Here is an 18,236-nt window from a genome sequence, read left to right as displayed (position 1 = left end):
TGTCAAGACACAGAGACAAGCATGCAAATCAGAATTTATACAACCTAGATGGAGTTTGGGGAAGAACAAGCCGTCACGAGGCAACAACAGGGGAGTGCATTATAGGAGCAGAGCCTGCATGGACAGAGTTGGGATGCAGATGGTGTATATGGTGATGGAGGGTCAGGGCAGAGGAGGAGGGACGGAGATATAAACAAGGAGAGAGCAAGGGCACAGAAACACAAAGCTAATACCCAATGTTAGTGATACAGAGAATTCATAAGGTGTCTGTTTCCCATCACGCCAGAGATGGCAGAGGATTCATTCACAACTCGGGCCGAGGTTCTCCTGTAATCTTTGGCTAAATGTTGAGCTGGAATTAAATCAGCAGACAGAGGCGAGGCCTGAGTCAGCCTCTATCTTAATGCCCAGGCTTCCTTACACCCTTATATAACCCGCACAGACAGGACTAAAGACTCCAGCTGTGGCAGACATATACAGAGGGGAGAGCTTAGAGGAAGACAGGCCTAAGTATCTTTTCACTGTCTTCAGCGGCCTGAACCATCACCCAGTCAAGCCTGCTTTTAAACCTTTAATCTGTCACCTCACTGACTAACCCTGCGGAACAAGATGAACCATGTCACAACTGTTGATTCAAACCTCTTCACTACTGTTTCCCATGCAACTTTCTCTCGCACAATTTTAATCCTCATATTCTCATGATTTATTAGCATCATATTATTATGATTTTAGTTGAATAAAATGTATAACTGAGATTGGTGACTGAGGTTAGGATTGTGTCTTGTACTAGAAGTAAATGTTGACTTCTGTCATGCTTAACCACGACCCTGATCATTAAGAAATAGAAAGAGTACTGTACTATCATTTTTAGAAATACGCTTATCGTCTGTCTTTTGAGGAGTTGAATAAGAAGATGCAGCCAGCAGCTCGTTAGCCTAGCTTTAGCATGAAGACTGTAAACAGGGGGAAACAAACCTGCCTGCTAGCATCTGTAAAGCTCACGAATTTACACGTCACGGTAACCGCATGACCGTTATGTGACGCAAATGGTGGGGTGGACCCAGTCGCCGTCATTACTGCTTCTTTTTTAAAAAAAATATAGACCCAGTGATGTTGCTAGGTACCAGAACGATACATTGTGAACAACAACAATCTTGTTTTAAAAAAATAGTAATCAAGAAACCTGGCTGTCAGAGCGCCGCTGTTTCAACCCTCTGCGCATCTCGGTGCAGACGAGCCCGTGTGCAGTCTAGCGACATGCTAGTTTAGCCGCTACAATAAGCAAACAGCTAGCCCGTCACCACAGATTTCATTTCAACAATTAAGGATACAAACTTAGTAGTAAGAATTAGCTTGTGTTTCCGCCGCTAATGCTGTGTTTACTCGTGACGATGATGTTTTACCGTCTGGGGGACGAGATGTAGTGAAATAAACAAAACATACTCCGGCAGGTGGCGGTTAACCCCCCGAACTGCAAAGGGGTGTTAATGTTTCGCAGTGGTTAGAGGAAGTCAGTACCGTCACAGCCCTAATTGTATCAAAGTTTTGTGATGCAAAACACAAACAAGTACAGCATGTCAATTAGCAATCTACAGAGGTGTTGCATTGCTTTAGGCTGCTGTGCCATTTAGTGCTACCACAGGGGGCCGCCACTGTTTGTATTTTCTTTATGTGCAGCTTTTAATATTTAGTCCGACGAAAGATAATCCAGGTGGCATAAAACTATTTTAACTATTGCGAAAATGAAGTTAAATAGTTGCTAAGCTAACAAAGAAAGAATACTGATCAGTACACAAAAGATATAAATGTTCCTCTCTTACCACATCTATTTGGAGACTAAAAGTAGGACAGAAACTGTCCTGTACTCAACTAAATTAGTCATTTATATTATTTATTGAATGCATCAATTAAACATTGCATATAGCCCCCAGTAGTACGATGACGCACCAGACCTACATAATTATCAGCTGTAGCATGTGTCACTAATGCCAGCCCCTGTAATTGGCGTTTAGGTATTGATGTCAGCAAATACGGGCAAAAATGGATTAGTTTGAAACGCACAAAGCCATAAATGCCAATTTTCCACCCCAACAGTGTCTGCCAAACACCCACACTTTCCCTCCACAGCGTGTGCACAAAAGAACACGCATGTTTTCATACACAGGAAGAGAAAAAAATCGCCTGGCTGGCAAGCTGACATACAAAGAGCCCCACTTCACACACAAAGATTTCTCTCTGATCTGGCAATTATAGATCATCCCACCTCACCCCCCTCTCACTCTCTCTCTCTCGGTCTTCCTGATCTTCTGATTGCAGCTTGAGGGAGACAGGCAGTACGAGAACCCTTCAATCGCGCTCTTAACAGAGAAAAAGCTGAAAATGTATTCTGCTCTCTCTGCGTTATGACTCATGAACAATGTAGGATGGTTGGGAAATAGTATTGATAACAGGGCGGGTGGATATATGGTAGGTTTAGCAGATGCAGATTAGGCTTGGATAGAAAAATGCTTCCCAGTGACTCTAAACCAGTGTATTAAAAATGGCTGCAGCTCTGCAACAGTCCTGTATTAGTGCCGTGTTGCAGCGATGCAGAGGAGAGGGATACTCTTGTTCATGCAAAATGATCTCTTGTATACAACCACTTAATCAATTGACAAATCAATAGCATGCACTGATACCTTTGCCCTGTTTGTTCTTTCTGTTTGTTCATGACTTCATCGCTGGGTCACACAGAGGAGAAATGTTTCACATCTCACACAGCGGCATCGACGGCCTTTTCAAACGCGTCAAGGACAAAAGAAAAATAGTTTCCTGCAGCTGAAAACACAGAGAATGCTTACAGAAGACGGAAAGATGCAAGATATGCAAACTGTATTTTGAGCTGAGATCAGTCAGAAGCTTTGATAGTCACAGGGGTGTGTCCAGAATTGTTTTATGTGGGGTGGCCCATCTAGGGCCCTGACTTATGCAGGTACGACATGAAGTAGTGCGCACACAACACACTATCTACTTTAACTACAAGTAATAGTAAATTCCTGTGTATAGATTAGCAACATCCTAATGTTTCATTATATTTCTTGAAGGACTCGCAGAGAAGATGTATCTGCACAAGTCTCAGTAAGAAGACATTTTAGTACATTTTACTGTTTGCGGCCTGTTGCAACAAAGCCCAATAAGTGTGTGCGAGCTTAAGACCCGCCTCTAACCGGGCGGGCAGCCAATCATAGTTTATGGGGTGGCGCCTGGGTTGCCAGGAAAAGATGTTTGCACACTTGCTCAATGCAACAAACAATTTCAGAATCAAAACTCTTTGTGGTGATCGTTTTTATCAACTGTCGAAGACCATTGAAACGTTGTAATTATTATTAAATGAGCAAGTGGGCCAGCTCATCTTCTTTTCCTTGCTGCTGTTTTTTGATTGTCCTGCACCCACGCCCTGTGCCCTGCCTGCCTGCACCAGTGTCCGATCGCACTTGAAGCTGTTTGTTGGCACTTACTGACTTTGCTCCCTCCTGTTGCTTGTGTTGTATTAACTCTCAGATGAACGTTGCTTTGGACAAAACCTGAGTTGCCAATCAGATGTCAGGGGAGGCCAATGCCACCCCGGGCCACCCCAGGCCACCCCCTGAAAACCCCGCTGGGTAGTTGCTTCCTAAACATTTTAAAATATCACTTAGCATAGCAAACTAAACTGTAGTCAAAGTTATAGCCTGACATGTATAGTATTAAGTCATGTGACATCTTTTTTATTGCATAACTATAATCAGTATCTATGCCTTTGTCTTCCGGAGCAATTTGTGGTTCAGCGTCTTGGCCAAGGCCACTTCAACATGTGACTGTAGCAGTCAGGGATCGAACCCCCAACCTTCCGATTGAGAGACGACTCCACCACTGAACCACAGCCGCCCTTTTAGCCTATGTATGTGAAGGAAAAACAGATCTGTATTCATGCTCGTTTTACCTTAAAGGTAAAAAGCTGCTTGATAAATGAACTGACTAATTTATTTGAGCTTGTGTTCCATTGTGTGATTGTTTGGCTGAAGTACCTACATTTAGTTTGCTTAAAGCGATGGAATGTGAAAGAGCAATAACCACCCCAGACTCAAACCCTCTTTTAACCTCACTGTCATCTGCAGAAAACACCAAGTTTCACCAGGGACCAATTACTTCAAAGATGTAGCGTATTGATATTTATGTGAGCACCAGGATGTAAAACAGAACCGTCCTGTATCGACTGGAGACGATAGCAGTGTGAAACAATGTTGGATATGCTCATTGTGATAAACAACAAAAACACATCCAGCAAAGGATTAATGGCTCCGCGCAGACACAGAGGCCACACTGGCAGCTGGAAGAACAATTACTGGATGCCCGTCGGCAGTTCAGATGTAAATAAGAGTGGGCTGGTGCCTCAGCCGTCAGAAAGTACACCAAAGAGGGAGATCAGACTCCAGCGGTTACAGGAGTGTGATCTTAACAATGTATTCATCTTGTAAGGAGCCCTTGAAGTCATATCTTGAAATCACTGCAAAAATAAAGCAAATGAGCTGATTGGAACGTTTACTGGAATCAAGTGAGATTAGCTGTTCTCTTTGCCGAAGTCCTCCGAAGAGTAAATGTTCCAACTTGTGGATCATTAAATTGGAACATTTCAAGTCAAAACAGCGATCAGGGATGAGTATTTTTGGAGCGCATCTGAAAAGCGGTGACATTTTTAAGCGGTGGGAGAAGAAACAGAAGATTTTCAATCAAGAAATTTGCCACATTTTCCCCTCGTGCGACAGAGGATTTTGCGAAGCAGGAAACCAAAAATGTGGGGCCGTATCTGAGGGGAACAATGTGTCAAAGGCACGAGGATAGGTGATGTTGTAAAAGTGGGCGTCTGGTATGTGACACAATTTCAATTTAGAGAGAGATAACTGTGTCTGCAGTCTTAGGATTTCTTTCACTGTCTCAATAAAGTTGTTTCGTGCGGATTTCTACTTTCCAAGTTAACATGAATGCATCAATTTTTCATCTATCCATACTGAATCCATCATTTAATATATTACTGTGCGTTTTCTCCCCTCTCTTTTACATCTCGCTTAATTCCAAACAGCACACACCTGCTCCCACACACACACACACACACACACACACACACACACACACAAAGTGCTGCCTGGTGAGAGAAGATGTTCCGTCCTCACGCTGAGTGGCTGTGAACTTCACCAGAGCTGTTTTAGGCTCGCATAAAAAATTCACGACTCTCTCTTAGCAACATTTGCCCTACATACGGCGCACACACATGCTCACGTATGCATCACAGCATTATTCATGGCGCGCGCATGGGGGGGAAATAAAACACACCCTACACTCTTAAAGATACGAAGCTGACATGGCTAATGCGCGAGCAGCAAGACATCATCAAGGCTTTTAAATGGTAAGTAATGATCTGGAGCCTCGGACGTGCCGTGCATATCCGCCGAATCATCCCATCGAACATTTTATCGGCATTTCCCAACAAGCTGGATGAGATCTGACATATTGCTTGTTAGCATCTTATTGGATTCATATAGCGAGGGATGAAATTGTCTGCAACTGATCTCAATGAATCAGCTTATTAGAACCAGCTGGGTTCCTGTGCATGCAGTTCCTGCCTTGTTTGTAATGCATGTTTACATTTTTCAATATGCATTCAAGCACGGTGCTCGTGTGCGTGCGGCCTTGAGGGGAAAAGGCAGACATCTCTGCACACATCTCCGCAGCAGGCAGGTCAACACCTCAGCTCACCCATCCATTTTCATTAGACGTTAATGACAGGAGTGGACGGGCCGGAGGGGAGGAAAGATTGAGAGGGTGAGAAGACATAGTTATGCTCCCAGTGGAACCACTATCAAACCACTTCCTGCTGTCCTCAACTCTAAAACTCCCTCCGCTCACGTTACATAATCCTTCCACTACTATATTCTACCACACACATTGTCAGATATAGAGTAGATGTTGCTTAATAGTTAGCTTCCCTTTATATGTTGACAATGCTCGCTGCACAAGAAGCAAACAGAACATAAAAGCATGATTCCACTCGAGAATTAGCCTCATCTAAGTGTGGGCCGCAACACCTCTGCCAACTCATCTCCGCTGCAAAGCATTTGGGGCTCCTGTTCATTCTGGCTGAGAGTCCACAAGTCTACAGACGGAGCGCTTCCAATTGCAGTTAAAAGTTAAACCCACTCGAGAGAAAACACGATTTCATACACCCTGCTCTCACCATGTTCTTTCACTCCGCAGTGTATCTAGGTCAGGCAGTGAACGGAGCCAAGCTGCGGCCATGTGTGGTCAAGTGGTGCGAGAAGAAGCGTTGGATGAACTATGAAAACCCTTATGACTAAACAAACACACTTTCTGGAGACTTAAGTTATTCCTGCCTCTTATTTTGAAGGGATAAAAAAATGACCATGTAAGGTAAAAGTTAGCAAGATGTTTGGCTAATTAGCATACTTTGCTCGACACATGCGTCATGGCAAGATGGAAATGCTGGGCTTTTGGATCAATAGCAGGAGGAAGGAAGAGGCATCACGTGTAATTGAATAGCCGGGGAGACGTCAGGTCAATATGTGATGCTTTTATGCAGAATTCATGCCTGAGTTAGCATATTTTTTTAACTGTTTCGCTCTGTCTCCTAACATAAAACAACGCAAACAGTCACGTTCACGTCCTCCATTCTCCTCAGCATTCGGCCTACCTCATAAGACTTCTCTAATTTATGAGCTTGTCGTCTCGCTTTCTGGCCTTAAAAATGTTCACTTCAAAATAGAAAGCACTCCTTTTTCAACGAGCATAGCAGCCCTTCCTGCAGAATCCCGTCCCACACTGGCAGCGATATTGCTTAACACGCTGTGAGTGCTATAAAATACCGCCAATCTATGATATCATGCTAAGCGTATCCTCGGCCTGGTGTGAAGAAGCTGCCGCAGATGGAATGGGTGCGTTCAGTGGAGGGTGGAGAATATGAAATGCAGAAATTCACTCAATGCTTCCAGGAGTGCGATGAGAGTGTGATCTCTTCATCCGTGCAGGTGAGAGCGAGATGAAACACAAGATTGCCCATCAGCAAGGTTGTTGCAGTAGATTAATACAGCAGCTTTAATAAATCCAGCTACAATTATAGACCTAAAGATACGTGAGATAAATACACACAGTGGATTTTATGTGCAACAAATGAAACATATACAGCAAGAAAAGATAGGAAACGTATGAGACATGAGCCAGGGAACAGAAGTTTCCCCTGATGGGAGCAAAAGCAATTTCCAAACGTTTTATTTGTGGGTTAATCTTAAATTTGTCCGGGGAGAAGAAAAGATTACAACCAAGTCTGCGCACGTGAGGGCCAGCGCACTTATCCTTGTCTATCCGTATTTCACACGAGAGGTGTTAAAGTTCCTTAAAAGAAGCTATAATTGGACCTTAAGCCTGACAGTAAACAACCGTAATGTTCCCTGCAGATTATTAATTCATTAATCTGTTTGATGTTTGGAGCAGGACTGGATTAAGGTGTCTCAGCATTCGGCCGTTTCACTCCCCTCCTTTTCTCAATCCTCTAATGAAGTGAGAGATTTAACAGTGAAGAGAAAAAAACCACCAGCAGCAGCCACAAAGCCATTAAAAATCAATCCTACAACATGCTTGCAACAAAAGCAGCTGGTTTTACTGTAAAGATATGTGCACGGTGAGTGTGTGTGTGTGTGTGTGTGTGTGTGTGTGTGTGTGTGTGTGTGTGTGTGTGTGCACACGTGTGTAAGCATACTCTGAATCCACTCGCATGCCATGCATATTGTGTGCTCTCATCAAGCCGATGTAGCATTACAACCCTAAATCAACCATGGCGCGGGAACACCGTCTTGCCATTAGTATGAGCAATTTCCATTTCGCAGTAAATTAATGCATGAGACTTCCACACACTCGCAAACACATAGACACGTGCGGACTATAAATAGCAGCCTTACCTTTCTGTACACTATCATGTTGGGGGACTCATCCGCTACCCCGTTGGTGCCCTGCCCGCCGCTGTTGGTCTGTGCCATGATCCAGTGAGTAAATCTGCCACAGGAAATGTCAGGTGCTCCTGTATGTGCACAGAAAAAAGGATATTTTACGTGCATGAAAAGAACAATGGAGACTGAAAGTGACTTGGCCTTACCTTGCCAAGAAGAGAGGAATTTACATAACTTGTGGCCTGAATCATGTCTGTAACATATTTGACATTTGCACATGTGCAGAGCTGCTGTTTGGGCTTCATGTGATCACATTACCTATCCATGACAGGGACATTTATTTAAGACATTTGTACAAGGTTTGGTTGCTGGTACAATGTGGCAAAAGTTGAACTTGAAAGCCCCATGCAGGACTATAAACCCCCCGGTTCCCAGATGGATTCATTGTGCACAAAATCAATGTCTGCAACAGGGATAACCTTTTTACTGTGTTGACATCACAGGATTCAGCAGCAATCCTCACACAGCGCCTAAATGCATCCTGGGATTGCAAACGGAAAGATAAGGTGAGGTGAAGACCCGGACCCTGACAACGGGAGATGCAGTAAAACAACACACCGTCTCTGGAGGAGGCAGGCTACTCTACAATGCAGCTTAGAAACACAGCAGCCATAGTCAGAACGTGCTCCTGAAACGGATACCGTAATGCACGTTACGGCTTCATCAGTATCTCTACGACACCCACACGACATCTTTAGGAGGTTTAGTCTGCAACACTAAATAGCCCATAGCATGCAAACAGCGAAGTCATGCAACCTGCTCCTAACAAGAGGACGCTAGCTCCACTACACACACTGTGTTATTCTCCCCACGAGCCACTGCCCGTTTCAGCACCTTGGACAGCTACTGCAAAAAACGCACGCGCCCGTTTTCGTCCCTTTTTCTTCTCAATAACGATAAATACACAGACAACAAATCGGTCACCGGAGGAGAAGGTGGCGAAGGAGGGAAAAGAGGGAGGGGAGGGCTTACCTGAAAAAACGGGCAGCCCGCGGTAGGACTCCTGAATCTGTGCAGAGGTGGAAGCCTGGTCCGTAACGTTCAGTGTGTCAAGTGGCAGACATAGGAATGCGAGGATTGTTCATTGGTAGCGTGCTGAGGCAGACATTCGGTGGACACTTGGTGTGGTTACAGCTCTCCGTCTCTCTCCTCCTCTCTCCTCTTCTTCAAACGATGCTCAGAAGCACGAGCGCGCCGCCACGGAGCGCCGTGAACGCGCATCGATCCATGACCAATCGCGCGTGAAGAATAAATTACAACCTGTTTTGGAGACATGCAGATTTTTTTTCTTTCTTACAGCTTACCTTTTAGTATTGCCATGTGCACTACATTGTTATTGTGGCTCTGAAAGATAGGTCAAGATAGAGAGGAGTAGCAGGATATTAATATTTTATCAATCGTTTTCAAAGGTCAGGAAGGGACAGAAATGTAGCACAGATTTCATATCGCACTTTTTGTCTGAACCAGGAAGAAATTGTCCTGAATATGTAGCTGACGGCTTTTGTCCCAGGATATTCTGTTCCAAAAAAATGTGTACTTAATCATATAAAGAAGTATTTTAAACACTTTAAGGAGGCTGTGCTGCGCTTGAACCGCAAACTACAGAAAACCAACAAAAAAATCATACATAAAATGCAGTTATAAAGCAAATTTAAACACCCAACACACTATTACATAGGTAGAAAGAGCTCCGCAGCAGACTGTTACTATGTTAAAGTGCTGGTCAGTCAGTTACATGCTGCATATCCATTTATATATAATAATGTAGCACTGACAGAGATAATTTTGGCCTGCAGTGACAATTGTATATCTAATTGAATTAATACTTGTTGAATATTTATTGCTAAATATGCGTCTACATTTAATTAAGTTGTATTCCATTGTGGTAGGAATACATCTACTGATACAATTAGGGGTGGTGGCTGTGGCTCAGTGGTAGTGCGGTTGTCTTTCAATCAGATTGGTGGTTGGTGGTTTGATCCCCAGCTCCCTCTGTCTACATGTCCAAGTGTCCTTGGGTAAGACATTTAACCCCAAATTGCTCCCGGTGGCTTATAAACAGTGTGTGAATGGGATTAATGCTGATTGACAGTTGGGCACTTTAGCAGTCTCTGCCATCAGTGAATGTGTCAGTGTGTCAGTGAATGTGACATGTAGAGTAAAAGCAGCTTTGAGTGGTCGCAAGACTAGAAAAGTGCTATATAATTGCAGTCCATTTACAATTAGGATCTGAATACGTCAATTCATGCAACATGTAGGCTAATGTCAACTCCCAGAGCGTCTCTGAGTCAGACTCTTCTCATGGTGTATCGCTGTACTCCTGGTTTGCCATGGCAGTCTATAAGGTGCCGACTCAGACTGATGCGGCTAATGGACCAACATATTATGGACAAAAAAATTCACTTCTCACACAAGGCAGGTAAAAGTAAAAGGGAGTTTAATGTCCAGTCCAGGTTCAGTACACAGGTAATCATGAGCAATAATCCAAAAGTGGCAGACAAAAAGGTCAGGTCAAAAATCAGGCTGAGGTCAAACACGGATAAATCTCTCTCTAGGAAAATGCTGGAAGGAGGCGACACGAAGGAACACACAAGGAACTGACAATGAGAGGGAAGACATGTTGGAAATGCGATTCTATACTAGCAGTACATACTGATTGGGCCAAAATGTAGTGTGTAGTATGCAAACAAAAGCTAAACATGCAGTACGCCAAAAATACCCGGATGTTGTACTGATTCGGAAAAGTATGCATCGGACCAGTCTACCTCGCCTACTGTATCCCACAATGCAAAGCTCTGGAACGTCACAGCGGCAGTTGAAATGACGGACAGCAGCAGCATTCCAGCAGAAGGGGGCGCTATAGCTAAAGAAGCGGCGGTTATTGTTTACTTCCGCCTGGTGTAGCATGCAGCAAAATGAATTTGAAAAGCTCCTCCAAATTACATACATACTATATAGTATGTAGTATGTATTATATAGTACAGCATTTCAAACACAGCAATACACAGGTAATCAAGGGGAAACAAGACACAGGTGATTCTAATTAGGGCGGGATTGACACATGAGGTAGGAGACACAGGGACAACGGTGAATTTCAAAATAAAACAGGAAATGACTATATAAATAAAAGGAAAACAAAAGCATGACCTTAGTGAACTTGATGGACTGTGTCACAGATAAGATAGTAACACCTCAGAGGAACTATTATTATGTGAGCAACTGGTAAAATACTTCATGTGACCTACATTACAGTCAGTGTATGAGGTCATTGTCATTAGAGCCGTCCCGACGTTTTATTTACCATTTATCTGGAAGAAAAGATAGTGTTATAATGTTTCCTTCTAGTTTGCATTATTGCAATATTAAATGTAATGACATCCCCAATGAACAACCTTCAAGGTCAGAAAGCGGCATTTCCCAGCGATCATTCAATATTAGTCAGATTTGCATTTAAATGAAAAGTTTCAGGTATGCATGGGAACTGACATTTTTATTTTTCACCTGCGTAAGAGTGCATAGCTGGTTTCACACAAATTTCCAATTTCCACAAACTGTGACGAACCTGGCCTGCAAATGTAAGAAAATATGATGCAATGCGCACAGTGCTGCAGAAATAAATAAGTGAATAATCAGAAAATCTCTTAATTTGCTGCAATCTGCGGCTGAGAGATATGCAGCCGTCCAGGCGTGAAAGATAGCAGATGTGCCTCCGCTCCCTATGTACTCACTGTATGTGTCTGTATGTTCATCTTTCTTTGCTTGTCTTCACTTCTCCCCTCTACTCTCTCTGCTGTCTACAATATGCACCCAAACAAGCAGTCCAACATAAAACCAACAGGGTATAATCTTAATAGATGTGTTTTTAACAACACGTTGAAGATAATAGGTTGCAAAGCCATTCAGTAATATAATAAAGCCTCGGGGAAGGACTCAAAAGATGTCAATTTTTTGCCCTATCTTAACTGCATTTCTGGCTACAGTTGGTAGTATGATGCAACATTTTACAGTAAGTCATTAGAAGAATGAAGGAATTATTCTTGGCACATGGCTCTTAATGCTTGTAGTAGCCAGGGTTTTTTCACACAAATAGGTACACAATCTGTTTTGGGATGTCCATGTGAATTATGCATGCACAAGGATGCAACAGTGCAGACTCAGTGTTTGGAGTCGAACAGAGAGTAATTGTGTTATTCTATCATGTTGTGATGCCGAGCAAAATACTTTATATCCCAACATGGCTTGGTACAAATTAGACTGCTCCAGCAGCATGAACGTGATGGACTTCTCTTAATCCAAGCTCGATGAGAATATGGACTGTTGCAAAGTTTTAGTCAATTGCATTTATGCCTCTTTGAATCTGTGCAAGCTGAATGCCCCGGTGCTAAATACATCCATCTCTAATAAACTGAGGCTGGTGATGAAATGCATCAGATTTGAGCAAATAATTGCATCAGGCTTTCATCATGAACAGATGGCAAATATGAGTAGCTTTATGTCCGCAGAATATTTAAAGAAACTCATTCATGCATTCATCCCAGCAGGGATGGACTTACAGATCCCTGTCAACCCTTTAACGATGCTGCTGCTGCAAGAACCACTCTTATGTCTTTACACTGCCTCTCAGTTACTTAAGGGACGGATTTAAAAGGCTGCTGTTAGTTTCAAATTTGACTTAGGGTCAAAATACATCTCTGATATGCTGGAGAATATAAACCCAGGCCACTTAGAGTTTAGAGGGAAGAAGTCAGCTAGAAGTGCCTCAAGTCTAAACCAAACACCATGTTGGATAAAGCCATGTAATTTGCCAGCTATATATATATCTATGTACGGTGTCCTTGAGTGCCGAGAAAGGCGCCTTCAAATAAAATGTATTATTATTATTATTATTACCTGATGATCCTGAATGCACCAAACCTAAATTAAACTTCCTCATTATCATTTGCCTTTGATTGATTATATTCTGTGCTAAATTGGGGACAACTTTAAAATCCTATATTCCTTTTTAAAAATCAAGCCTGTGAATTCAACATTCTGCTGTGCTGTTTTAAATAGGAAAAAGGCGAAATATTACCATCTTACTAGAGAAGCTTATCATCACAGCCAGGTCAGTCCAATTCAAACTAATAACATATAAAGGGAAGGTATCCAACGGGCAGCTCATGGGACATGATGCTGCTGTCTCTAATGAATAGTGAATGTAATTAATAGAGGGCCAAAGATAAGCCCATATCCAACCAGTTTAGGCCTGGGTTATTGACTGTAGATTGCACACCTTTGGATATATCTTAAATGTATCATTACCTAATGTCGCATTGAAAAAAAAAGATTTGCATCAAAAGTCTGTAATGTGAAGCTTTAAAATGACACTGAAGGCTTAATTGTACTGATAACATACTATGTGACAGGCATTAAGGAAAGAAAATATTCTCCTGTATCTATCTTTAAAGCAGGTATAAAGTGCCAATGTACAGAAGACCTTCGAGATTGAGATAATGGGCCAAATTAATCCCTCATAATACTGCGAAAACCAGCTTTGTTGTCCTGGGATAACAAGAAAAATAAGTTAAGATCTCGAGAGAACGACCAGAAATAACTTGTTATCACAGGAAAGTAAATAAAATGGATGCATGTCCGCTAAGGGCTTCCAATGACCAATGACCAGTACAGTATAATAACAGTTTGGATATATTTGTAATGGCCTACAATATTGTATCATACTTCGTCCTTTCCTTATGGCTTTTTCTCTTATAGCATTATTGTTAAATTTACAATGTTTACTTACACAGTTGACGTTTACTGAATTCGTAACAGAATGACTTCCACAGTATAAACTGTGCCCATTCATTTTGGTGAACGGTCCCTTTAAGTAGACTTACCGAGAACTCAAGTACCCACAATGCACCGGTCCATTCCTCGTCGTCGAACAAAAACGCGGAAACAAAAGAAATAATCAGTTTGTCAAAACAAATAACGCGGAAGAGTCGGCAGAAAGTGAGCGTAGTTGTAGCTGACAGCTGTCAGAGTTGACACCGTAGCTTCCCTTACCCAGTCTGAAAGAGTTGCCATGGCTTTGAAAAGAATAAGAAAGGTAAGAGTGTTTGTCTTTTCTTGATTTATTTCATGTTGGAGCGATGCGGAAGCGGCGCTGTATCTTAGCCAGTCAACCGTCTGATAGCATCTGTTTGCTAACCTAACGTGGTGAAATGTTGTACCAAGATTTTGAAAGTGTTTTAAAACGGGGTCATTAATTCTCAAGACAGCTTGGACTGCTAGCAAGTCCTTTCCTCGCGCCAGTGGCGATGACACACAGAAGCCAGTTAGCTTATCAGAGATGTTAAACTTAAATATGCTAACTTCGGCCGGCTAAAGTTGGCCTAGCAAACCAGCTATGTGGAAGCACTTAAGGTGTGTTTCTGGCTTCTATTCAACTTTCATTTTCGAAAGTTTTAGTAACTCACTCTCAAAAGTTCACAGTTTAGTGAACTATATTGTTCCTTTAAATCAGTGTGCTACGTCAGGATCGAAAGCTGTTTAATTGTTTTGGGGGTTTTTTTTTAAATATATTTCCAGGAGTTGATGGACTTACAGAAGGACCCTCCAGCTTCATGTTCAGCTGGGCCTGTTGGTGATGACAGTAAGTATATCTGGTGACATGTATATTATAATAATCCTGCAATCTGCCACTATAATTCAATGTGGTTCTCAATGCAGCTGTGCTTTGGAGACTGTTGTAACTTATTTGTGGGTATAAAGCCCTGATACTAAATAATGTTCTTACAGATTGTTTATGTCTATCTTTGTTTCCTTTAGTGTTTCACTGGCAAGCTACCATCACGGGACCGGTGAGCTTTTTCTGGATTAGTTTCCTGGATTTCTGTTAAACCAAGCTGCTTCTGGATCTCTAGACAATAGTGTTTTATGTTGACTTTACAGCCCTTTCTATTCAGTATGGAGAGCACAGACTGGCACACTCTATCCCAGTGTTACTGACAGAAGCCAAAGGGCATTACTGAGACAATAGGAAAAAGGGAAATACCATAATGTCTTAATTTAAACAAAGAAAATCTTAAACAAATGAAAGGCAAAAAAAATTGGTTGCTAACTTACAAGCCAATATTATTTCCTCCTATAAGGATACTATAGGTACTTATCATAATTTAACAATACCTTACCTCTTCCTTTCAGAATGACAGCCCGTATCATGGAGGAGTATTCTTCCTCTCCGTCCATTTTCCCACTGACTATCCCTTTAAACCACCAAAGGTAAGACTCTTGATTTTAGAGACAGATTAGCTCATTGATAAACAATGTTTTCACTCCTTTTTTTTTTACCTTTTGCTGCTTCGTTTGTTTTCCTCACAGGTTGCCTTTACGACTAAAATCTATCACCCAAACATAAACAGTAATGGTAGCATCTGCCTTGACATCCTGAGGTCGCAGTGGTCCCCTGCACTTACAGTATCGAAAGGTAACTTAACATCTTTGTTTTAAAGTATAATACATTACAGCAGCACTGCACTGGATCTAATTTGTACCTTGTATTCAGTTTGAAGCCATTAGTAAATATAGATTATTTTTAATGTATTGTGACATACTTGCATACCATTGCATTAAGCCTAATCCTGCTGTCACCGAATCTGGATTCTTCCAAATGGATGAATTCCTACGTCTTTTCATTGAGATCACTGCAAACATGAAGCTCTGCCCCCTGTGTATTTTTATCACTTGGGAAATTCTGATTTACTTTTAATGCGGGAGAATTGAGGAAATGTTTAAATATCTGTGATGAAAGTGCCTGTTAAAATGTTGCTTCTTTTTAAAGCTGTATGACATTAAAGCCATTTTATTCAAATAGGTTTATGGAACATGAGCAAAAAAATTCAGAAAGTTATTTTTAATTTCATTGAAACCTGTGTGCATACTAATATTTGGTCTTTTCCTTCCAGTTTTACTTTCCATCTGCTCTTTGCTGTGTGACCCAAATCCCGATGACCCGCTTGTGCCGGACATCGCGCACATCTACAAATCAGACAGACAAAAGTGAGTTTGAAAGCCCAAGAAAGTGGCCCTTATACCAGTCAGTTATTCTTCCAGTCCATTCTGATGTTGTCTTCTCTTTAGGTACAACAAACTAGCCAGAGAATGGACTCAGACCCACGCGATGTGATGGTCCAGAGGTTCAGCAACAACGATGCATCCCTGAACACCTCGAAATATGACAGTACTGTTCCAACTGCTCAGCCACACTGGTTCTAGTTGAGGTGTTTTATTCGCTTGAAGCACTTTCTCTACTCAGACTTTACTTGACTTACCTGTTTTTACTGTTTATTTTATTTCCCCTTAAATTGGCATAATTTTATTATTATTAGTTGTGGTGAGATGGCCTGATTGTACATTCTTTTAAAAGGTTGATCAAGACTTTACGGAATTTATTTTTCATTATTTTGCATTAAAAACCTTCAAAAAGCAGATTGCAAATTGTTTCTTGGAAGTACGAATAACTAAACGGAAAAATTCTGCACAGTCTTGCTGTGATATACAATGTTCTGTTCTGAATACAGTTTATTTCTACAATAAATCAGTTTGCCCTTATTCTGTTCTTCACATGACCACTAGGTGGCAGCCTTTACTTTTACTGCCCAAGCCTTTTACATCAGGATATTTCTCTCCTGGACATCTTAATATTCATGTTTGTGTTACATATAATTAAGGCCCATTTAGTTGATGGTTATTCATGTGGATAGTGGCTTTTATAGTGTCTTGCTTTAGTGAAATGTTCATTGAAGTAAGACCAGTCATCACCTTTGCACCTTTGGAAACATTCTCTCCCTGCTGATATTATTGTTAAGGCAGGCGTACACATATTTGCATACTCTGCATGGCTAACTTGATTTGAAAAAGCCACACAACATAGTTAAGTCTGGACTTGGCTTATCCTTGTCATACACAGTATTGCTCTGGGCTTTTTAACTTCAGCTGCCAGATAGAATTAAAGGTTGAGAATTTCTGGTAAATGTAATGAAGCAATTACAATAGGGATGCACGATATTGGATTTTTTGCTGATACCCGATATGCTTATATTTTCCAACCCTTTTTGCTGGTTGCTGATTTTGATTCTGATATATTAGGCCCATGTTTTTTTCCACCTAATTGCAGAGAACATCAAGTCTCCCCTATAGTGGAATTAATATCATGCCTACTCTTATTGTAATGGCCCACTGGCTGCTGCAGAAATAACATAATACAGTGCTTTATAAAATGTACAAATTCACTGGGCAATATAAGAAAACTACTTCAACTTAGGTTATGTACAAAATGCCATATTTATTTGTATGTAACATTTTCTTTACAAATAAAACTGTCATATACAACTTGGACAACTTGGATGATGAGATTTGGCCACTCCTCACATGACGATGCTGAGCAACCATTGCAAATAGCAACCTTGCTGTCTGTTTCGGAAAATTCTCTTGCACCCTTTATCACACTTGACGGAAGAGGCGTGGTGCAGGCACTACGTGCGCACCCTTGTGCTGAGTTAATGTCGTAGCATTACGTCAAATGTTTTTAGGGAATCATTGAGCATTTAGAATTAAAGCGTTTTATCGGCGGAAAATATCGACAGAAAAAATGACATCTGTCGATGCCGATATGTCATTTTCAAGCCATAATCTACATACCGATAACATGCTGATAATATTGTGCATCCCTAAATTACAATAATAAGCTGAGTACATTTATCTTGACTAATTTACTTGCATGTTTAGGTGAAGAATGTAAAATTTCAGAAACATTCTCAGTTTAAAATCTAGATGATACATTAATCCAAGATGATTTGGTTACATTGCTCTGAGCTCAGGCTCAGACTTGCATATGTTTATTTAAATTTGAGGAATTACAGTGAAGACAGCAGCAGATTACCTATGGCTTGGCAGGTTCCTGCTGTGACAAATCACAAATACAATGGAACAAAATATAACACAGCAACATAATGTGTGTAAAGCATGCAGAGAACTGGCAACAGATACATGCTAAAACCATAAAAATGTATATGTAACATAAGGAGAACTGCACTTAACACGGCCATGTATCATCATCAATCATTTCGTGGCCACAGCATGAAAATGAATTTATTTCTAAAGGGATTTGCAAACTTTCTGTTGTATACATCACTGTGATCAGTGAGCTGTGTCAAACCTCCT

At 41.4% G+C, this 18,236-nt stretch overlaps 2 protein-coding genes across 3 annotated transcripts in view; one reads left to right on the top strand and one right to left on the bottom strand.

Annotated features, from left to right (window-relative positions):
• The window catches only part of rgs7a (regulator of G protein signaling 7a), a 61,349-nt gene extending 52,134 nt beyond the window's left edge, over positions 1 to 9,215 (bottom strand). Inside the window, exons 1-2 of one of the 2 annotated variants that reach the window (XM_069658411.1) lie at positions 9,006 to 9,215; positions 7,986 to 8,104 (exon numbers count right to left, since the gene is read on the bottom strand). In XM_069658411.1, coding sequence (XP_069514512.1) covers positions 7,986 to 8,063 — 78 coding nt within the window. In that variant the 5' untranslated portion in view covers positions 8,064 to 8,104; positions 9,006 to 9,215. The remainder of the gene's footprint in view (positions 1 to 7,985; positions 8,105 to 9,005) is intronic. The other variant, XM_069658410.1, reaches the window with a different exon arrangement.
• A 4,760-nt stretch (positions 9,216 to 13,975) lies between these two features.
• Positions 13,976 to 16,611, top strand: LOC138588345 (ubiquitin-conjugating enzyme E2 D4-like). The gene is made up of 7 exons (XM_069658413.1): positions 13,976 to 14,121; positions 14,604 to 14,667; positions 14,844 to 14,875; positions 15,219 to 15,296; positions 15,396 to 15,501; positions 15,980 to 16,073; positions 16,155 to 16,611. The coding sequence occupies exons 1-7, from the start codon at positions 14,098 to 14,100 to the stop codon at positions 16,198 to 16,200; spliced, it is 444 nt and encodes a 147-aa protein (XP_069514514.1). The 5' UTR covers positions 13,976 to 14,097; the 3' UTR covers positions 16,201 to 16,611.
• Positions 16,612 to 18,236: the final 1,625 nt, after the last annotated feature.

The sequence above is a fragment of the Semicossyphus pulcher genome, unplaced genomic scaffold, assembly GCF_022749685.1.
Source record: "Semicossyphus pulcher isolate SPU_LCO1_2020_fin unplaced genomic scaffold, fSemPul1.0.p SCAF_12, whole genome shotgun sequence".
NCBI lineage: Eukaryota > Metazoa > Chordata > Actinopteri > Labriformes > Labridae > Semicossyphus > Semicossyphus pulcher.
Note: the sequence above shows the minus strand (reverse complement) of the source record. Positions and strands in the feature narration are given on the sequence as shown.